Here is a 22,202-nt window from a genome sequence, read left to right on the forward strand (position 1 = left end):
ACCAGCGCGCCCGAGGAACCAGACCAGCGCGCCCGAGGAACCAGACCAGCGCGCCCGAGGAACCAGACCAGCGCGCCCGAGGACCTAGACCAGCGCGCCCGAGGACCTAGACCAGCGCGCCCGAGGACCTAGACCAGCGCGCCCGAGGACCTAGACCAGCGCGCCCGAGGACCTAGACCAGCGCGCCCGAGGACCTAGACCGGGGCCCGAGGGACTGACCCAGGGCCGGTGGAAGTCAACCCGGGCCCGAGGAAGTCAACCCGGGCCCGAGGAAGTCAACCCGGGCCCGAGGAAGTCAACCCGGGCCCGAGGAAGTCAACCCGAGCCCGAGGAAGTCAACCCGAGCCCGGGGAACTAGACCCGGGCCCGGGGAACAAACGCAGGGCCCGGGGAACTAGACCAGAGCGCCCGAGGAAGTAAACCAGAGCGCCCGAGGAAGTAAACCAGAGCGCCCGAGGAAGTAAGCCAGAGCGCCCGAGGAACAAGACCGGGGCCCGAGGAAGTAACGCGGGGCCCGAGGAAGTAACGCGGGGCCCGAGGAAGTAACGCAGGGCCCGAGGAACAAGACCAGGGCCTCGATGAAGAAAACCAGAGGCCGAGGAAGAAAACCAGAGGCCGAGGGACGAACCCGGCGCCCCAAGGGACGAATCCGGCGCCCCGAGGAAAAAAAACAGGCCTCGAGGAAATAAGCCGGGGCCCAAGGAACTACACCGGGGCCCGAGGAACTACGCCGGGGCCCGCGGAAAAAAAACAGGCCTCGAGGAACGAAACCGGGGCGCGGGGAACGAAACCGGGGCGCGGGGAACGAAACCGGGGCGCGGGGAACGAAACGAGAGGCCGGGGAACGAAACGAGAGGCCGGGGAACGAAACGAGAGGCCGGGGAACGAAACGAGAGGCCGGGGAACCAAGCCGGGCGCCGAGGAACCAAGCCGGGCGCCGAGGAACCAAGCCGGGCGCCGAGGAACCCAGCCGGGCGCCGAGGAACCCAGCCGGGCGCCGAGGAACCCAGCCGGGCGCCGAGGAACCCAGCCGGGGCCCGACGAGCAGAACCAGGCCTAGGGGAGCAGAACCGGGGCCCAGAGGAGCCAAACCGGGGCCCAGAGGAGCCAAACCGGGGCCCGACGACTTAAACTGGGCCTCGAGGACCAAAACCGGGGCCCAGAGGAGCCAAACCGGGGCCCAGAGGAGCCAAACCGGGGCCCGACGACTTAAACTGGGCCTCGAGGACCAAAACCGGGGCCCAGAGGAGCCAAACCGGGGCCCAGAGGAGCCAAACCGGGGCCCGACGACTTAAACTGGGCCTCGAGGACCAAAACCGGGGCCCGACGACCAAAACCGGGGCCTAGAGGAGCTAAACCGGGGCGCAGAGGAGCTAAACCGGGGCCCAGAGGAGCTAAACCGGGGCCCAGAAGTACAAGACCGGGGCCCGTGGAACAAGACGGGGCCCCGCGGAACTAAACCTGGGGCCCCGAGGAACAAATACCCGGGCCCGAGGAGCACAAGCGGCTCCCCGAGGACCAAGAAGCGGTGCCCGAGGACCAAGAAGCGGGGCCCCGCCAAGCGGAAGCGGCCCTCGAGGAACCACACCGGCCCTCGACGAGCTAAATGAGCCCCCGAGGAGCAAAGAGCAGCCCCCGCGGAAGAAAACCGGGGCCCCCGCGCAACAAAAACCAGGGCCCCTGCACAACAAAAACTGGGGCCCCCGCGGGAACACAACCCGGCGCCCGCGGGACAAAAACAGGTCGGACGGAACAAACGCCGGGGGCCCCGGAACAAAAACAGAGGCCGCGGAGCAACGCCCGGGGCCCCCGCAGCAAGAGAGCCCGGGGCCCCCGCAACAAAACGCTAGCTCCAGGCGTGCAAGCGGGGCCCCAGGGGCAGAAGCTGGGCCCCAGGGGCACCTAGAACCCGCACCTAGAACCCCAAGACCACCCAAAACTCCCAAGAGTATCCTGTGGGCACCCCGAGACCCCTAAGGGCATACTGTGGGCACACAGGGACCCCCAGGAGCACTGCAAGAAGGCCCAGAAGCACCCCAAGACGCCAAGAAGCATCCTCTGAGCACCCTGAGAACCCCAGGAGCACCCCGTGGGCACCCAGAAACTCCCAGAGCATCAAGAACCCCCAGAAGCACCCCAAGACCCCCAGGAACACCCCATGGGCACCCAGAGACTCCCAGGAGCACAACAAGAACCCCCAGAAGCTCCTCAAGACCCTCAGGAGCATCCTCTGGGCACCCACAGACCCCCAGGAGCACCCCAAGAACCCCTGGGAGCACCCCAAAGGCAGCCGGTAGAGACCTCAGAGTTCTGGAGGATATATTTTGATGTACCTTAACATACCTAATGCTTTCCGAGATGAGACTTGTCTGACGTTCAGCCCTCTATGTTGTGATGCAGAGGCCCGGACGGTTTACTCTGCGTCTCCCGTGACTTTGGTGCATCTCCCGTCAACTGCGGACAGACTAAAACAGAACAGGCCTCATCGACACCCAAATCCAACTGCAAAACCCACCTCAGTAAGGCTCGTGAACACACCTCCCTTTCCCAACCATCCCCTGGTCCCAAAATTTTAGAAAACCCTTCTCTTCGCCTCAACTGTCAGGGAAGGAACCCCGCTCCTTCCTGACAGCTCCTGTCCTCTATTTGCACCCCTGAACCCCCTGTGTCGGCCGCTCCTCGGGAGCTGCTCTTCCCAGCTATGCCCAGTCTTCTGCAAGCACCTCCTATCTTTTATCTTCCATCTTCCCACAGACTCTGACCTCTGCTACAGCGCCACAAAATAAGTCAGGTCCTGACACATAATCTACGAGGGGCTGGCCGCAAGCTGCATCGGTTCTAGGGACAACATGATACTCTGTGGGCGATCAGGAAAGGCCACGAGCCGTTCCATACACTGAAAGGCACCATGCCTTAAGTCCCTGCTACTTTCTTGAACAATGCTAGAACTCCATACACAGATGCATACAAACGCTCACCTCAACCCCCGCTAAATACTCTCACCATTGCTCCTATTAAGAGATGATGTCAACAGCTTCTGCAATATACAGCAAAGCTGGTGGAAAAAAAAAAAACAAGGTTCCGCCTTCAATAAAGTCAGGAATTCCAGAACAATACAATGCACCTGGAATAAAATAAAAACCAAAACCCTATTATTAACCAAAACCATACATCTTGCCACCTCTGGACACCCAATACAAATTTACTGACCTGGGAAAAAAAAAAAAAGCTGCATACAAGTGTACTTTCTTCTACACATGCAGCTGAACCTTGACTGGTCCTGAAGCCCTTAGCTTAAAACAGACACCTCTGCTTCTCTAAATATCAAAACAAGACTACCCAAGTAGCTCAGACAGCTCAAAAGCTGCAATCAACTGAAAGAACCACCTCCAGAGAAGACAGGCAGCAAAATCAGCTCCCAGGGGAGAGGCTGTAGCTCACATACCACGGCCCCGTCCACCGCCCTTCCCACAATCCCCTGGCAAAGGGGCAGGGCGAACCACCAGAAGGAATAAAGGCAGCCAAAGGAGCAGCAAGGAGTTTTCTCACCTGCCTTCAGTTTACAACATGCAATGCACCTGAGCCCTGGAAACAAAACCAGAGCCTGAGGAGCAAAATCAGTGCCCCAGAAAAAAAAAAACCAGAGCCTGAGGAAAAAAAATCAGAACCCCAGGAACAAACCCAGAACCCAAGGAACAAAACCAAAACAAACCCCTGCCGGGACCTGGGACGTGGCAGCCAGGGCTGTTGCTGCCGGGGCCACGGGACCTGGGACTCGGTCGGGGCTGTTGCTGCCTGGCTCCCGAGACCCTTGCCGGGACCAGCACTGATGGTGCCGAGGCCACCAGGACCCCTGCTGGGGCCGGGGCTGTTTGTGCCAGGGCCCCGGGACCTGGGCCTGGGTCGGCACTGTTGCTGCCGGGGCCCCAGAACCTGGGCCAGGGTCCGGGCTGTTGGTGCCGGGGCTCTGGGACCCCTGCTGGGGCCGGGGCTGTTGAGGGCGGGGCTGTTAGTGCTGGGGCCCCAGGACCCATGCTGGGGCCGGGGCTGTTGTTGCAGGCACGCAGGGACCCCTGCCGGGGCCCGGGCTGTTGGTGCCGGGGTCCCGGGACCCCTGCTGGGGCCTCAGTGTTGCTACCAGTCCCCCGGGACCCCTGCCGGGGCCCAGGCTGCTGGTGCCGGGGCCCCGTGACCCCTGCCGGGGACAGGGTTGTTGGTGCCGGGGACCCAGGTCCACTGCCGGGGCCGCACTGTTACTGCCAGGCCCCCGGACCGCTGCTGGGGCCCGGGCTGATGGTGCCATGGCCCCAGGATCCCTGCCGGAGCCCGGGCTGTTTCTGCCGGGACCCCGGGACCTGACCTGGAGCCAGGGCTGTTGCTGCCGGGGCCCCGGGATCTGGGCCGGGGGCCATGCAGTTGCAGCCGGAGTCCTGGGACCCCTGCCAGGGCCCATGTTGTTGCTGCCAGATCCCCAGGATCCGGGCCGGGGCCAGGGCTGTTGGTGCCGGGGCCCTGGGACCCCTGCCGGAGCTGTTGGTACAGGGGTCCCGGGACCCCTGCCGGGGCTGGGACTGTTGTTGCGGGGGCTCCAGGACCCCAGCCGGGGCTGGGGCTGTTGGTGCGGGGGCCCTGGGACCCCTGCCGGGGCCAGGGCTGTTGCTGCCGGGCCCCTGGGACCCCAGACGCAGCCCGGCCTGTTGCTACCGGGGCACAGGGACCCCTGCCGGGGCCGGGGCTGTAGCTGCCGGGGCCCCGGGACCCCTGTTGGGGCCGGGGTTGTTGCTGCCAGGACTCCGGGACCCCTGCCGGGGCCCAGGCTGTTGCTTCCGGGGCCCTGCTACCCCTGCCAGGGCCAGGTCTGTGGGTGCCGGGGCCCCGGGACCCCAGCCCCGGCCCGGGCTGTTGCTATCGGGGCACAGGGACCCGGGACAGGGCCGGGGCTGTAGCTGCCAGGGCCCTGGGACCCTTGCCGGGACCGCAGCTGTTGGTGCCGGGGCTGGGACTGTTGGTGCCGGGGCCCTGGGACCCGACCTGGAGCCGGGGCTGTTGCTGCCGGGGCCCCGGGATCTGGGCCGAGGGCCATGCAGTTGCTACCGGAGTCCTGGGACCCCTGCCAGGTCCGGGGCTGTTGCTGCCAGGGACCCGGGACCCCTGCCGGTGCCGGGGCCGTAACCGAGCCCTTACTGGGACCAGCGCCGGGCCTTCCTTCTCTGGACTGTTACTGGACCTTTACTGGGCCCATCACCGGGCCCTTGCTGGGGCCATCACTGGACCGTTACTGGGCCCATCTCTGGTCCCACCCCGGCCCCCCCCGCTGCCCTTCCCCTCCTCCCGCCACCATCGGGCCCGTCCCGCTCCCCGGCGCAGCCCCTCGTCCCCGGTCACGCCCGCCAGCAGCCCTGGCTCACGCCGCACCGACAACCCCTTTATTCATCGCCTGCGGCCCCCGGGCTCAGGGACGGGGACATCCCAGGGCACCCCGCCCCCGCAGGGCCCCTCCCGGGGGTCCCCTGACCCCGCGGTCCCTCAGCGGTCCTTCCTGCGCAGTGGCGGGGACGGCGGGTAGTGGCGGGCAGGCGGCACGTCGTAGTGGCTGGGGATGTGGCTGTTCTTGGGGGAGTCGTAATGGCTGGGGGGGACTGCGGGGGTGACGCCTTCCGCCCCCCCGGGGCCACTCTCTGCAGGGAACAAGAGGAGGCTGCAAGGGGCCATGTCCCCCCCGGCGCCATGCAGCCCCCGTCACCAGGGCCATGTCCCCCCCGGGGCCGCATCCCCCCCTGGGGCCATGCACCCCCATCACCGGGGCCGTGTCCCCCCCAGGGCCATGCAGCCCCTGTCACCGGGGCCATGTCCCCCCCCAGGGCCATGCAGCCCCTGTCACCGGGGCCATGTCCCCCCCCAGGGCCATGCACCCCCATCACCAGGGCCGTGTCCCCCCCCCAGGGCCATGCAGCCCCTGTCACTGGGGTCCATGTCCCCCCCAGGGCCATGCAGCCCCCACCACTGGGGTCCGTGTCCCCCCCCAGGACCATGCAGCCCCCATCACCAGGGCCATGTCCCCCCCGGGGCCGCATCCCCCCCTGGGGCCATGCACCCCCATCACTGGGGCCGTGTCCCCCCCCAGGACCATGCAGCCCCCGTCACCAGGTCTGTGTCCCCCCCGGGGCTGCATCCCCCCCTGGGGCCATGCACCCCCGTCACTGGGGCCGTGTCCCCCCCCAAGACCATGCAGTCCCTGTCACGAGGGCCATGTCCCCCCCCGAGGCCATGCACCCCCGTCACCGGGGCCATGTCCCCCCCAGGGCCATGCAGCCCCTGTCACCGGGGCCATGTCCCCCCCAGGGCCATACACCCCCGTCACCAGGGCCACGTCCCCCCCCCAGGGCCATGCAGCCCCCGTCACCAGGTCTGTGTCCTCCCCAGGGCCATGCAGCCCCTGTCACCGGGACTGTGTCCCCCCCGGGGCCATGCAGCCCCTGTCACTGGGGTCCATGTCCCCCCCAGGGCCATACACCCCCGTCACCAGGGCCGCGTCCCCCCCCCCAGGGCCATGCAGCCCCCGTCACCAGGTCTGTGTCCTCCCCAGGGCCATGCAACCCCTGTCACCGGGGCTGTGTCCCCCCCGGGGCCATGCAGCCCCTGTCACTGGGGTCCATGTCCCCCCCAGGGCCATACACCCCCGTCACCAGGGCCGCGTCCCCCCCCCCAGGGCCATGCAGCCCCCGTCACCAGGTCTGTGTCCTCCCCAGGGCCATGCAGCCCCTGTCACCGGGGCTGTGTCCCCCCCGGGGCCATGCAGCCCCTGTCACTGGGGTCCATGTCCCCCCCAGGGCCATGCAGCCCCCATCACCAGGTCTGTGTCCCACCCAGGGCCATGCAGCCCCTGTCACCGGGGCCATGTCCCCCCAGGGGGGCAGGGGACCCCCCAGCCGTACCCTCCTGGGGCGGCTCCTCAAGGAGCCCGATCTCGGCGTAGGACATCTCCCGCCGGACGGGGGATTTCATCTCCATGTAGCTGCCCTCGGGGGCCTTGGCGGTGGGGGGGGGCAGCTCCTTGATGGTGGCGTAGGGGTTCTCGCTGGCCAGGGAGCTGGCGCTGGCCCCCAGCCCCTCTGGGGTGGGGTCTGGGGGACAAGGAGTTGGGAGGCTCCCCACGGAAGGGAGCGGAGGGGAGAGGGAGCAGCCGTGTCCGGCTATGTCCCAGGCAAGTCCCAGCCCTGTCCCTTCCCCACCCCAGCCCTTTCCCATCCCATCCCCATCCCTTCCCCATCACATCCTTGTCTCTTCCATCCCATCCCCTTTCTTTTCCCATCCCCGTCCCTTCCCCACCCCATCCCAATGTCATCCCCATTCTTTTCCCATCCCTTCCCCACCCCATCCCTGTATCTTCCCCACCCTGTCCCTGTCCCTTCCCCACGCCATCTCCATCCCTTCCCCACCCCATCCCTGTGTCTTCCCCATCCCCATCCCATCCCTGTCCCTTCCCCATGCCCTCTCCATCCCTTCTTCCCCGCCCCATCCCTGTCTCTCTCCCATCCCATCCCCTCCCCATCCCCCCCCATACCTTTCCCGCAGTACTTCCCCAGGCCGTAGCTGTAGCTGTAGCTCCGGTCCAGCTGCCCCCCTGTAAGGGGGCAGATTTGGGATCCCCCCCTGCTCCACACACACCCCCCTCCAGCAGGAAGGTTCTCCACCCAAACCCCCCCAGCACCTTCCCGGTGGATCCCGAGCAAGGAGGGGACCCAGGTGTCCACCCCCTCCCAGCCAAGGTCCCCGGGAGCTGCCCCCCCCCATCCCCCCTTACCCCTGGGGCCCAGGGCCGGTGCCCCGAGGTGCTTCCAGTCGGGCGGCAGCGTGGCGTTGCCTTCGGGGCCGGAGGGTCTCTCCGCGCCGGGGAAAAGCTGGGTGCCGGGCACCTGGAGCCCAAACAGGGATGGGTTGGCCACCAGGCTCCCGGCAGCAGTGCCGTGCTGTGCCGTGCTGCACTGTGCAACACCGTGCTGCACCGTGGTACACTGTGCAACCCCACGGTGCACTGTGCAGCACCATGGGGCACCATGCAATGCCGAGTTGCACCAAGCAACACCACGGTGCACCGTGCAGCACTGCGCTGCACCATGCAACACCGTGCTGCGCGGTGCAACACCACAGTGCACCATGCAACACCGTGCTATATGGTGCAACACCATGGTGCACCGTGCAACACCATGATGCACCGTGCAACACCGCAGTGCACCGAGCAATATCACGGTGCACCGTGCAACACCATGGTGCACCGTGCAAAACCAAGTTGCAGCGTGCAACACCATGATGCACCGTGGAACACCACGGTGCACTGAGCAACACCACGGTGCACTGTGCAGCACCATGGTGCACCATGCAATGCCAAGTTGCAGCGTGCAACACCATGGTGCACCGAGCAACACCACAGTGCACTGTGCAGCACTGTGCCGCATCATGCAACACCATGGTGCACCGTACAACACCATGGCGCACCGTGCAATGCCGTGCTGCACCATGCAATGCCACAGTGCACTGTGCAAGACCATGGTGCACCATGCAACCCCGTGCTGCACCATGCAATGCCATGCTGCACCATGCAATGCCACAGTGCACTGTGCTGCACCATGGTGCACCGTGCAACCCCATGCTGCACCATGCAATGCCGCGCTGCACCACGCAATGCCACAGTGCACTGTGCTGCACCATGGTGCACCATGCAACGCCATGCTGCACCATGCAACGCCGTGCTGCACCATGCAATGCCGTGCTGCACCATGCAATGCCACAGTGCACTGTGCTGCACCATGGTGCACCGTGCAACCCCATGCTGCACCATGCAATGCCGCGCTGCACCACGCAATGCCACAGTGCACTGTGCTGCACCATGGTGCACCATGCAACGCCATGCTGCACCATGCAACGCCGTGCTGCACCATGCAACGCCGTGCTGCACCATGCAATGCCACAGTGCACTGTGCTGCACCATGGTGCACCGTGCAACCCCATGCTGCACCATGCAATGCCGCGCTGCACCATGCAATGCCACAGTGCACTGTGCTGCACCATGGTGCACCATGCAACGCCATGCTGCACCATGCAACGCCGTGCTGCACCATGCAACGCCGTGCTGCACCATGCAATGCCACAGCGCACTGTGCAACACCATGACGCACCGTGCTGCACCATGCAACGGCGTGCTGCACCGTGGTGCATTATGCAATGCCACGCCACGCCGCGCCGCGCCGTACCTTCAGGGAGCTGGCTCTGTCCGGGGCGCCGGGGGCTGGCAGCGTGCACTGGGACAGCGTGTGGTAGCTGGGGTTGGAGTAGTAGTGCGCGTGGCTCGGTGGCACGTCTGCGGGGACAGGCGTCAGCCCGGGGCCACCGGGGCTGGGACCGCGTCCCCGCCGCCGGGCTCACCTGGCACCACGTAGTCGGAGGTGTCGGGCTGTCCCGCCGTGTAGGCCACGGCCAGGTGCCGGCTCTCCTTCCCCTTCCGCCGGTGACGGTAACACAGGGCCGCGGCCACCACGGCCACCAGCAATGCCACCAGGGCCACCAGGCTGAGCACCACCCCCAGGGAGCTGTAGGCTGCCGGGGGGGCTGGAACGATGGTGTAGGGCTGCTCGGGGGTCCCTATGGGGGGGGGGGACAGGGGCCTTAGGGTGGGGCAGGGACCCCAGCGGGGCCCCCCCCAGCTCTGCACCCACTCACCGGCCTCGCAGAGGGGCCCGATCCTGCCCGGGGCGCAGGGGCACGTCCCGCTGGCGGGGTGGCAGGTGGCGTTGTGGGGGCAGCGGCAGAGCTGGTCGCACTGGAGCCCAAAGGTGCCGGGGGGGCAGGCTGGGGGCACAGGGCGTGGGGAGCCAGAGCCATACTGCCCGGGACCGTATGGCTCCATACTGGGACCTTATAGCTCCGTACCAGGACCATATAGCTCCATACTGCCCAGGACTGTATGGCTCCATAATGGGACCATATAGCTCCATACTGCCCGGGGCCATATGTCTCCATACTGGGACCATATAGCTCCATACTGCCTGGGACCATATAGCTCCATACCAGGACCATATAGCTCCATACTGCCTGGGACCATATAGCTCCATACTGCCTGGGACTGTATGGCTTCTACAGGGACCACAGAGCTCCATAGTACCTGGGACCATATATCTCCATGCTGGGACAATATAGCTCCATACTGCCTGGGACTGTATGGCTCCATAGAAGGACCATATAGTTCCATACTGCCCGGGACCATATGGCTGCATACCGGGACCATATAGCTCCATACTGCGATCATATAGCCCCATAGTGCCCAGGACCTTATGGCTCCATACTAGGACCATATAGCTCCATACTAGGACCATATAGCTCCATACTCCCCCCAGGACTGCATAGCTCCATAGTGGGACCATATAGCTCCACAGTGGGACCGTATCGTTCCATAGTGGGACCATATCGTTCCATACTGCCTGGCACCGTATCACTCCATAGTGCCCAGGACTGCATAGCTCCATATTAGGATCCATATAGCCCCATACTGCCCACAACAATATAGCTCCATACTGGGCCAATATAGCTCCATACTACGCCCATATAGCTCCATACCGGGACCACGCAGATCCATACCGGGCCCATATAGCTCCATACTGGGACCATGTAGATCCATACTGGGCCCATATAGCTCCATACTGGGCCCATATAGCTCCATACTGGGTCCCTATAGCTCCATACTGCCCAGGATGGAGCTGGGTAGGGTTAATCCCTATGGTCCCAGGCAGTTGTCCCCCCAGGACCCCCAGGCTGGATCTGGGGGTGCAGACCCCCGGGGTGGGGGGGGTCCGTGCCGGGCTCTACCTTCTCCGCAGAGCGTCCCCGTCCAGCCGGCCGGGCAGCGGCAGGTCCCCTCGGCGGGGTGGCACGTCCCCCCGTGGTGGCACAGGCAGGGCTGGGCGCAGGCGGCCCCCCAGGAGCCGGGGGCGCAGGCTGGGGACGGGGGTGAGGGATGGGGTCAGCCCCACTCCCCACTCCCACCCCCCCGGTTCCCCCCCCCCAGCCCTCCCCACTCACGCTGGGAGCAGCGGGGGCCGCGCCAGCCCGGGGCGCAGAGGCAGGAGCCGTTGGCGGGGTGGCAGGAGGAGCCGCTGGCGCAGGAGCAGCTCAGGGAGCAGCGCTTGCCGTAGCGGCCGGGTGGGCAAGCTGGGGTGAGACGAGTGTGCCCGGTCTCAGCCCCGGGGGGGGGGGGGCTATGGTTGGGTTGGGAGCAACCCGCAAATTTTTGGCGGGGGGGGGGGCACTCACGGCGCTGGCAGGTGGGGCCGCGGTACCCCGGGGCGCAGGTGCAGGATCCGTCCTGCGGCGAGCAGGCGGCTCCATTGCGGCAGGAGCAGGGCGTGCGGCAACCCCGGCCCCAGAAGCCTTGGGGGCAGCCCTGCTTGCACTGCGGCCCTGCGAGGAGGAGGATGAGGGATGAAGGCCGAGGGGCTGAGAGCACAGCGGGGTCCCCTCCCTTTCCCTGGTCCCCCCCGTACCTGTCCAGCCGGGCAGGCAGCGGCACTCTCCCGTCACCGGATCGCAGCCGTCGGCGTGGGCGCAGTCGCACCGCTGCCCGCAGCCCGCCCCGAACGTCCCGTTCTGGGGTACGGGGACAGGTCGGGGGGGTCAGTGCCGGGGACGGTGGCACCGAACCCCGATGCAGGCGGCACCGGCACAGCCGGCGGGACTCACCGGGCAGGGCTGCAGGCAGCGGGGGCCCTGCCAGCCCGGCGGGCAGCTGCAGGTCCCACTCTGGGGGTCGCAGGTGGCCCCGTGGGCGCAATCACAGCTCCGGTTGCAGCCGGGACCCCAAGTGCCGGTGGGACACGGCGTCGAGCAGTCGGGTCCGTGCCAGCCTGTGGGACGAGGGGACAGCGGGGTGGGTGTGGGGACGGGGACACCCCCCCACCACCACCCTGGTGTTCACCCACCTTCCTTGCAGAGGCAGGAGCCGTCGAGGGGGGAGCAGGCGAGGGCGTGCTGGCAGGAGCAGCGCCCCGAGCAGTTGGTCCCAAAGGTGTCGGGGGGACACAGGGAGGAGCAGTGCTCATCCTGGGGGGGGGGAGGGGGGTGAAGACTTCAGGATAGCCGGGACCCCCACCCAGGGCTGGGGAAAGGACCCAGGAGTCTGGGGAACCGCCCCCCGAATCCCCTCTTGGCATCTTGATGCTGGAGGGAAAGTGGGCGACCCCAAAACCCCATCCTCCTGTGGGAACCCCAAGCTGTCCCCAAGGTTGCCTGGACCCCCAAGCTGCCCCCCCAGGGGTGCCCACATGCCCATGGCCCCCCCTCAAGGGATGCCCAGACCCCAAAACTGCCCCCAGAGATAACAAGAGCCCCAACCCATCCCCAAGGATGCCCAGCCCCCACACTCCCCACCCAGGACCACCCAGACACCCAATCCCCCCCCAGGAACCACTGAGACCCCCACACTCCCCCCCCCCAGGACCACCCAGACCCCCACACTCCCCCCAGGACCACCTAGACCCCCACTGCCCTCCCCAGGATGCCCCCAGATCCCCATGCTCCCCTCCAGGACCACCCAGACCCCCACTCTCCCCCCAGAACCCCTCAGACCCCCACACTCCCCCCCAGGACTACCTAGACCCCCACACTCCCCCCAGGACCACCCAGACCCCCATGGCCCCCCTAAGGATGCCCCCAGACCACCACACTCCCCTCAGGACCACCCAGACACCCATGGTCCCCCTAAGGATGCCCCCAGACCCCCACACTCCCCCAAGGACCACCCAGACATCCATGGTCCCCCTAAGGATGCCCCCAGACCCACAGTTCCCCTCCAAGGACCACCCAGACCATCACTTTCCCCCCAGAACCCCTCAGACACCCACACTCTCCCCCAGGATTACCCAGACCCCCATGGTCCCCCTAAGGATGTCCCCAGACCTCCACACTCTGCCCTGGACCACCCAGACACCCATGATCCCCCTAAGGATGTCCCCAGACCCCCCACACTCCCCCTAGAGCCCCACTCCCCTCCCCAAGATGCCCCCAGACCCCCCACACTCTCCCCAGGACCACCCAGACACCCATGGTCCCCCTAAGGATGTCCCTAGACCACCAGTTCCCCCCCTCCAGAACCCCCCAGACCCCCACTCTTCCCCTAGGGATGCCCAGACCCCCACACTCCTCCCAGGACCACCCAGACCCCCCACTCTCCCCCTAAGGATGCCTCCAGACCCCCCACACTCCCCCCAGACCCCCACTCCCCTCTCCAGGACCACCCAGACCCCCACGCTCCCCCCAGCACCACCCAGACCCCCACTCCCCCCCTAGGGATGCCCAGACCCCCAGTTCTGCCCCCATGACCCCCCAGACCCCCACTCCCGCCCTAGGGATGCCCAGATCCCCAGTTCCCCCCCCAGGACCCCCCAGAACCCCCACTCCCCCCTAGGGATGCCCAGACCCCCAGTTCCCCCCCAGGACCCCCCAGAACCCCCATTCTTCCCCTAGGGATGCCCAGACCCCCACACTCCTCCCAGGACCACCCAGACCCCCCACTCTCCCCCTAAGGATGCCTCCAGACCCCCCACGCTGCCCCCAGACCCCCACTCCCCTCTCCAGGACCACGCAGACCCCCACGCTCCCCCCAGCACCACCCAGACCCCCACCCCCCCCCTAGGGATGCCCAGACCCCCAGTTCTTCCCCCATGACCCCCCAGACCCCCACTCCCGCCCTAGGGATGCCCAGACCCCCAGTTCCCCCCCCAGGACCCCCCAGAACCCCCATTCTCCCCCTAGGGATGCCCAGACCCCCAGTTCCCCCCCCAGGACCCCCCAGAACCCCCACTCCCCCCTAGGGATGCCCAGACCCCCAGTTCCCCCCCAGGACCCCCCAGAACCCCCATTCTTCCCCTAGGGATGCCCAGACCCCCAGTTCTGCCCCCATGACCCCCCAGACCCCCCCTAGGGATGCTCAGACCCCCAGTTCCCCCCCCAGGTCCCCCCAGAACCCCCATTCTCCCCCTAGGGATGCCCAGACCCCCAGTTTCCCCCCCCATGACCCCCCAGAACCCCCATTCTCCCCCTAGGGATGCCCAGACCCCCAGTTCCCCCCCCAGGACCCCCCAGGACCCCCCACTCCCCCCCTAGGGATGCCCAGACCCCCAATTCTGCCCCCATGACCCCCCAGACCCCCCCTAGGGATGCCCAGACCCCCAGTTCCCCCCCAGAACCCCCCAGAACCCCCATTCTCCCCCTAGGGATGCCCAGACCCCCAGTTCTGCCCCCATGACCCCCCAGACCCCCTCTAGGGATGCCCAGACCCCCAGTTCCCCCCCAGAACCCCCCAGACCCCCACTCCCCCCCTAGGGATGCCCAGACCCCCAGTTCCCCCCCCAGAACCCCCCAGAACCCCCATTCTCCCCCTAGGGATGCCCAGACCCCCAATTCTGCCCCCATGACCCCCAGACCCCCCCTAGGGATGCCCAGACCCCCAGTTCCCCCCCCAGAACCCCCCAGAACCCCCATTCTCCCCCTAGGGAAGCCCAGACCCCTTCCCATGCTCCACATGCTGCCCCAGGACCACCAGCCCCCTCTGCCCCCCGTGCCCCCCGTGCCCCCGCACCGTGTAGCCGGGGGGGCAGCGGCAGCGGCCGGTGGTCCCGTCGCAGGCCCCCCCGTGCAGGCAGAGGCAGGCCTGCAGGCAGCCGGCCCCGAAGGAGCCGGGGGGGCAACTCTCATTGCAGAAGAGCCCAGCCCAGCCCGGGTGACAGACGCAATCCCCCAGCAATGGGTGGCAGCTGGGAGCAACCGCTTAGCACCCCAGTGCTCCCAGTATGGGGCACTGGGTGTGCTGGGAAGGGGCTTTGCAAATGGGGAGGGGGAGGCACAAAGCATCTGCCCCGGGGAGGGGATAAACCCCTTCCTGGGTGCCCAGCCAGCCTGGCTTGCTCGGTGAGGGTGCTGGGGGGGAGACAAGGGTGCTGGGAGGGGAGACGAGGGTGCTGGGGGGAGACAAAGGTGCTGGGGGAGACGAGGGTGCTGGGGGAGACGAGGGTGCTGGGGGGGAGACAAAGGTGCTGGGAGGAGATGAGAGTGCTGGGGGGAGACGAGGGTGCTGGGGGGGGCGAGGGTGCTGGGGGGGGAGACGAGGGTGCTGGGGGGGCAACGAGGGTGCTGGGGGGGGGTGAGGGTGCTGGGGGGAGGCGAGGGTGCTGGGGAGGCGAGGGTGCTGGGGGGAGATGAGGGTGCTGGGGGGGAGACGAGGGTGCTGGGGGGAGGCGAGGGTGCTGGGTGGGGCGAGGGTGCTGGGGGGGAGGCGAGGGTGCTGGGGGGAGGCGAGGGTGCTGGGGGGAGGCGAGGGTGCTGGGGGGGAGACGAAGGTGCTGGGGGGAGATGAGAGTGCTGGGGGCAGACGAGGGTGCTGGGGGGGAGACAAAGGTGCTGGGGGGAGACGAGGGTGCTGGGGGGGAGACAAAGGTGCTGGGGGGGAGGCGAGGGTGCTGGGGGGGAGGCGAGGGTGCTGGGGGGAGACGAGGGTGCTGGGGGGAGACGAGGGTGCTGGGGGGGAGACGAGGGTGCTGGGGGGGAGACAAAGGTGCTGGGGGAGACGAGGGTGCTGGGGGAGACGAGGGTGCTGGGGGGGAGACAAAGGTGCTGGGGGGAGACGAGGGTGCTGGGGGGGGCGAGGGTGCTGGGGGGGGCGAGGGTGCTGGGGGGAGGCGAGGGTGCTGGGGGGGAGGCGAGGGTGCTGGGGGGGGCGAGGGTGCTGGGGGGGGCGAGGGTGCTGGGGGGGGCGAGGGTGCTGGGGGGGAGACGAGGGTGCTGGGGGGGAGACAAAGGTGCTGGGAGGAGATGAGGGTGCTGGGGGGAGACGAGGGTGCTGGGGGGGGCGAGGGTGCTGGGGGGGGCGAGGGTGCTGGGGGGAGGCGAGGGTGCTGGGGGGGAGGCGAGGGTGCTGGGGGGAGGCGAGGGTGCTGGGGGGAGACGAGGGTGCTGGGGGGAGGCGAGGGTGCTGGGTGGGGCGAGGGTGCTGGGGGGGGCGAGGGTGCTGGGGGGAGGCGAGGGTGCTGGGGGGGAGACGAAGGTGCTGGGGGGAGACGAGAGTGCTGGGGGGAGACGAGGGTGCTGGGGGGGAGGCGAGGGTGCTGGGGGGAGACGAGGGTGCTGGGGGGAGACGAGGGTGCTGGGGGGAGGCGAGGGTGCTGGGGGTAGCCAGGGTGGGCCGGGGGGTCCCACCTCTGGCTGTGCTGGGGGTGGCAGAGGCAGCGGCTCTGGCAGTGGAGGCCGTAGAGGCCGGGCAGGCACCGGCGCTCCTGGCAGCGGCTGCCCTGGAAGCCGGCCTGGCACAGGCAGCCCCCGTCCACATGGAAGCACTGGCCCCCGTTGGCGCAGTCGCAGCTCTCCTGGCAGTCCTGCCCGTACCGCCCCACCGGGCACCTCTCCCGGCACCTGCATGGGGGGGCAAAGGGGGGTGACACGGCCCAAGTGGCTCCTGGTCCCCTTCCCACCCCCAGCTGAGGCCGCCCAACTCATTGCACGCCAGGCTGGGGGAGCCGGGGTGGCCCCGCCTGCACGGAGACCTGGCGCCGGCGGCAGCAGCGGGGCTCGGTGGCCCCGTCCCCACGTGCCCCATCCCCGTGTACCCCCAGCCACCCATTGTACCCCTGGGCCCTGTCCCTGTGTGCCCCCTCCCTGTGCACCCCCATCTCCACCTGCCCCCAGCCCAACCTGCCCTGTCCCCATGTGTCACAGCCCCCTGCCCCCCATCCCCCTGCCCCCACTGCCCTGCACCCCCCATCCCCCTGAACCCCATCCCCCTGTACCCTCCATCCCCCTGCTATCTCCCATCCCCCTGTACCCCCCATCCTCTTGCAACCCCATCCCCCTGCCCCCCCATTCTCCTGCACCCCCATCCCCCTGCCCCCCATCCTCCTGTACCCCCCATCCTCCTGCACCCCCATTCCCCTGTATCCCCCATCCCCCTGCACCCCCACCCCCCTGTACCCTCCATCCTCCTGTACCCCCCACCCGCCTGTACCCCCCATCCCCCAGCACCCCCATCCCCCTGTACCACCCATCCCCCTGTCCCCCCCCATGCCCGGACCCCCCCTCACTGCTCTCCGGTGAAGCCGGGGGCACACTGGCACTGCCCCCCCCGGGGGTCGCAGTGTCCCCCATTGTGGCAGCGACACTCGCCCTGGCAGCCGGGGCCGAAGCGCCCGGGGGGGCACGGCACGGAGCAGATCTCCCCCTGCGAAGGAGCGCTGGGGTTGGTAGGGGAAACTGAGGCAGGCACCGCGCTGTGGCGGGGGGCAGGGGGGGGGTCGCAGCCCACCTACCATCCATCCGTGGGGGCAGACGCAGGTGCCATTGCTGGAGGGGTGGCAGATGCCCCCGTTCTGGCAGGGACAGGGGCTGCCGCAGGGTGTCCCCTCGGGGCAGGGCACCTCGCAGCTGCAGGGGGGGGGCGAGGGGTGAGCAGGACCCCCGCCCGGGGGGTGCCGGGGTTGGGGGGGGCAGAGCGAGAAGCCCTACTCACAGGGGTCCGGCCAGTCCCGGGGGGCAGAGGCAGGCTCCGGTGGAGGCGTTGCAGGGGGCCCGGTGGTGGCAGGGGCAGGGCAGGCGGCAGCCCTGGCCGTAGGTGCCGGGCGGGCACGGCTGGCGGCACAGCGGGTCGGCGAAGCCGGGGGGGCAGGAGCAGGCCCCGCTCAGGGGGTCGCAGGGGGCCCCGTGGTGGCAGTCGCAGCGGTGCTCGCAGCCCGGCCCCCACGACTGCTCGTCACACTCTGCACGGGGGAGACCACCGGTACCTCCCCGTCCCCATCCATCTCCATCCCCATCCCAATCCCATCCCCATCCATCTCCAGCCCCATCCCAATCCCATCCCCATCCATCTCCATCCCATCCCCATCCTATCTTCATCACCATCTTATCTCCATCCCAATCCCCATCCCCATTCCAACCCATCCCCATCCCATTCTCCATCTCCATCCCATCCCCATCTCAATCCCACCTCCATCCCCATCCCATGCGTATCCCATCCCAATCTCTCCCAATCCCATTCCCATCCCCAACCCATCCCGATCTCCATCCCCATCCCACGTGTATCCCATCCAAATCTCCCCATCCCAATCCTCCCATCCCAATCCCATCCTGTTCCCCATCCCCATCCCATCCCCATCCCCTTCCCATCCCCATCCCACCCTCCATCCCCATCCCAATCTCACTTATATCCCATCCCCATCCCAATCCCATCTCCGTCCCATCCCAATCTCCATCCCAATTAACCACCGGCATGTCCCACCGCAGGCTCCCAGCCCCACCCTGCCACCCCCAGCTGGGGGGTGCCCAGCTCCGTGCCCCCCCAGCACCCCGACACCCATCCCTCACCGCTGGAGCAGTCGGTGCCCCGCCAGCCCGGCTCGCACTGGCAGAGGTCGGGAGCCACGCACCGGCCGTGGACGCACTCCTGGGTGCAACGCGCTGCGGGAACACGGCCGGGTGGGGGGCTGAGCCAGGACAGGGCCCCCGGGGGCCGCCCCGCTCGCCCCCCTCGCCCCACTCACGGACGCAGGCGTCCCGGCTCTCGTAGTAGCCCAGGCAGCACTGGTAGCGCCTCCGGTAGTCGGTCCGGATTGCCTGCCGATACTCGGTGCGGTACGCGATCCTGCGCCCCACACCAGCGGCGTCAGGGCGGGGACAGCCCTGCTCCAGCCCCCCCCATAGCCCTGGGGACACCCCGCAGTGGGACAGCCCCCCCATGGCCTTGGGGACACCCCGCAGTGGGACAGCCCCCCCATGGCCTTGGGGACACCCCGCAGTGGCACAGCCCCCCCCCCACGGCCTTGGGGACACCCTGCTGTCCCCACGGGGGGCCGGGGCTGCTCCCACCTCTGCTGCAGGCAGGGCAGGGGGGACCCCAGCGCCCCGGGGCAGGGCTCGGCGGAGGCCGCGGCGTGGGGTTTGGTGTAGGACTCCTTCACCGCCGCCGTGAAGCTGTGGAAGGCGAGGACACGGGGTGACGGCAGGTCCCACCGCCATCACCCCCCCGCCTCCCCAGTCCCCCCAGTCCTACCTTTCCCAGTAGCTGCAGACGTTGGGGTCGCTGGGACGGAGGGCGGCCAGGAGGCAGGCGTGCATCGCCAGCGCCGCGGCCCGCAGCACCATCCTGCACGGGGAGACGACGGCTTCGCCCTCCGCCTCGCCGCATTCCCGCTCCCCACCCACCGCCCCCGGCCCCGGCTTCGGCGCAGGATCCAGCCTCTCCCGCGGGGTTGGCTTCGCATTCCTCCGTCCGGAGGAACAGCCCCAACCCCGGCCCCCGCTGCTCCCCCAGCGCCGGCCTGTGCCAAGGGGAAACTGAGGCACGGCCGCTCGGCAGCCTGGGTGGCCCCACGCAACCTCATCCCAGCACCCCGAGACACCCCGGGGCCGCATCCTGGCATCACCGCCACCTCTCCCGCTGCACCCCATCCCGATACGGGGTGCTGCCGGCGGGGGGGGGGGGTACCCGGGGTGCCGGGGCGGAGTTCGGCACGGCGGCTCTCGGACCTGGCCCAGCGCCGCGTGGCCCCGTTTCAACCCGTTTCGTGTTTATTCCCAGTTGTGTTTCCTGGATCCGTCGGCTTCTTGCTCAACCCAGCGAGGGTCCGGCTTTGCCGGCGCGGCTCCGGGATCACCGCCAGCCTGGGGGCCGGGGAGGGGGGGACACAGCAAACCCCCCCGAACCCACCGTGCCGTGTTTACCGGGACGCGTGTTTTACGGCTAAACACCCGCGTGCCGGCGGAGGAAACAGAGGTTTCCTGGTCAGCACAGCTGGATTTACGGCTGCTTCCGTGCCGCTCCGGCCGTGGGACACCCCAAAGGTGCCACCCCGAGACCGTCCTCCCCCTCGCCGGGGCCCGCGCTGTGGTTTGGGGCCAAATAAGGGGGTGGAGGGAGGGAGCGACCCCCCCCCTCGTCCCGGAGTGGCCAGTTTTGGGTGGAAATACTGTTTAGCGGGAAAGATTCCCCCCCCCCCGTTTCCCTTCGGCTCTGGGCGGTGAGGAATTAATTGCTCATCCGCAGGCGAAATTCCTCTCCCCTGGATTCTCCCGGGGGGCAGAGCTGAGGGGGACCCCCCCAGCCCTCCCCATGGCCCCGCTGCCGGCCCCATCCCCTGCTCCAGCAATGTTGGGGGGGGTCAGGGGGGTCCCAGCGCTGCTGCCGAACAACAGGAACCGCTGGGAGACGCTGGCAGGAAAAGCGAGGAGTCATCAAAACTCGCCGGCGGGCCCCATCTGCTCCTCATTGGGGGGAAGAGCCCCCCCAAGATTGCCGTAGTGGCAAGAGACCCCCCCCCAAGAGGGGTCCCCACTCTATGGGTGCCCCTGAGCACTCCCTGAGCAGGATGGGGAGCATCGCCCGCCGGTGACAAGGCACAGAATGGGGGTGGGGGTGTGGCTGGGGTGAGGGCAGGGGACCGGGGGACCAGCCCTGCCCCGTCCCCATGGGGGACGCGGTGCTGGGGCCCCCCCCGGAGCCATTATCTCTGCCCCGGCGCTTCCTCCACCGCAGCCCGAGGGCTGACGCGTTTCCTCCGGGGGCTGCGAACCCGCAGGGATGGGGCTGGGTGAGGATGAGGGAGGTGAGGGTGAAGGTCAGGGTCAGGGTCAGCAATGGGGTCGCCGCAGGGTGTCGCAGCACCGTCCCACGTCCCATCCGCTGTCCCCCCGCCACCACCGTCCCACCACCACCACCACCGTCCCTTCGCCTCGGCAACCTGCGACATCCCCAAGCCCCCCGCCACGGCGCTGGGGACATCCCCCTCCGGCATCACCCCCGCAGGGCACGGCGCAACCCCCCATTCCCACCCCCAGCGCTCGGGGCGCCCCGGGTTGGGGACGGTGGCACTCACCTGGCCGGGGGCCGCGGCGGTGGGCAGGGTCGGGGTGCGACGGCCTCCCACGCGGGGCTGGCCTGGCCGGTGGGCTCGGCCGGCCGGGACGGCAGCAGCGCGGCCGTCGGAAGCAGAGGGAGGGCCAGAGCCGCGCTCAGGAAGTTTGGACGCGGAGACGACTACGGAAAAGGGAAAAAAATAAAAAACCTTAGTTTTTTTTCTTTTTTTTTTTCTTTTCTGGCCAGAAACCAGCGGGTTTTGGAACAACAACATCGTCGGGGCCGCTCGCACACGGCGCTGGGTGGGGAGGGGGTCCATGGGGATGTCCTGGCACGGTCCCTGGGCCGGGTCTCGGCACTGGAGGGTGTCCCCGTCCCCTGGGGGGTCTGCGGAGACCCACGACCCCCTTGGCAGCAGGGCCAGCCATGCCCACCCCATGGCCGGTGACTCTGCGCGGGAGCGGATGGAGAGCGTGGCACCGCCGAGGGCGGGGAGCTCTGTGCCCACCCCCGGCTTCTCCTCCCCGGAGGTCCCCACCCGGCGCTGGCACCCATGGGTGCAGGTCTTGGGCCGGGGTGTCCCGCAGGGCCAGGGTGAACGTACGGGACCCCCGGCCAAGGGGCTGCTGCTCTCGTGCTGTGAGGGGCAGCGGGGACAGGGGTTTCCTTCGGCTTAACAGCAGCATCTGGTGGCAGCGCGGAGCAGAGCCCGGGCTCGGTGCCCGGCATCCCGGGCACACATCACCCCAGGATCCCTGCATCCCAGGATCCCGGGCATACATCGTCCCTGCATCCCAGGCACACATCATCCCAGGATCCCTGCATCCCAGGCACACATCATCCCCATATCCCAGCATCCCTGGCACACATTGTCCCCGCATCCTGGGCACACGTCGTCCCTTCGTCCCAGCATCCCAGGCACACATCGCCTCCGCATCCCAGGCACACATCGTCCCTGCATCCCAGCATCCCGGGCGTACATCGTCCCTGCATCCCAGGCACACGTTATCCCTGCATCCCGACATCATGGGCACACGTTCCTGCCTCTCGGCATCCCGGACACACACCATCCCTACATTGCAGGATCCCTGACCATGCGTTTCCCCTGCATTCCAGCATCCCGGGATCCCCGGCTGTACATCATCCCCATATCCCGGGATTCCTGGCCTTGCATCATCCCTATATCCTGGGATCCTGGCCATATATCACCCCTACTACCCTACATCCCGGGCTCCTGACCATATATCCCACCTATATCCCGGGATCCCCAGCCTCGTGTCACCCCCACCCCGGGACTCCCAGCCAGGCAGCTCAGCACCAC

General features: G+C 68.0%; 1 protein-coding gene across 1 annotated transcript; it reads right to left on the reverse strand.

The window, feature by feature from the left end:
* Window positions 1–5,411: 5,411 nt before the first annotated feature.
* PEAR1 (platelet endothelial aggregation receptor 1) lies at window positions 5,412–21,006 on the reverse strand. The gene is made up of 23 exons (XM_075176290.1): window positions 20,901–21,006; window positions 19,079–19,171; window positions 18,895–18,999; window positions 18,570–18,670; window positions 18,394–18,486; window positions 17,543–17,789; window positions 17,343–17,457; window positions 17,118–17,254; window positions 16,240–16,452; window positions 14,627–14,801; window positions 11,970–12,090; window positions 11,731–11,894; window positions 11,535–11,637; window positions 11,305–11,451; window positions 11,074–11,202; window positions 10,861–10,989; window positions 9,718–9,846; window positions 9,424–9,639; window positions 9,252–9,358; window positions 7,805–7,916; window positions 7,565–7,624; window positions 6,936–7,124; window positions 5,412–5,678 (listed from the first exon to the last, which is right to left on the reverse strand). The coding sequence occupies exons 2-23, from the start codon at window positions 19,168–19,170 to the stop codon at window positions 5,527–5,529; spliced, it is 3,036 nt and encodes a 1,011-aa protein (XP_075032391.1). The 5' UTR covers window position 19,171; window positions 20,901–21,006; the 3' UTR covers window positions 5,412–5,526.
* Window positions 21,007–22,202: the final 1,196 nt, after the last annotated feature.

Source organism: Calonectris borealis, chromosome 29 (genome assembly GCF_964195595.1).
Source record: "Calonectris borealis chromosome 29, bCalBor7.hap1.2, whole genome shotgun sequence".
Lineage (NCBI taxonomy): Eukaryota > Metazoa > Chordata > Aves > Procellariiformes > Procellariidae > Calonectris > Calonectris borealis.

Bases quoted from the DNA above. Each gene is read 5' to 3' on its own strand.
- PEAR1 (XM_075176290.1), bottom strand. From the start codon at position 19,170: ATGGTGCTGCGGGCCGCGGCGCTGGCGATGCACGCCTGCCTCCTGGCC. The intron at 11,638-11,730 runs GTGAGTCCCGCC...CCCGTACCCCAG, and splicing joins GCTGCCTGCAGCCCTGCCCG to AACGGGACGTTCGGGGCGGG. The intron at 10,990-11,073 runs GTGAGTGGGGAG...CCCCGTCCCCAG, and splicing joins CGGCCCCCGCTGCTCCCAGC to CCTGCGCCCCCGGCTCCTGG.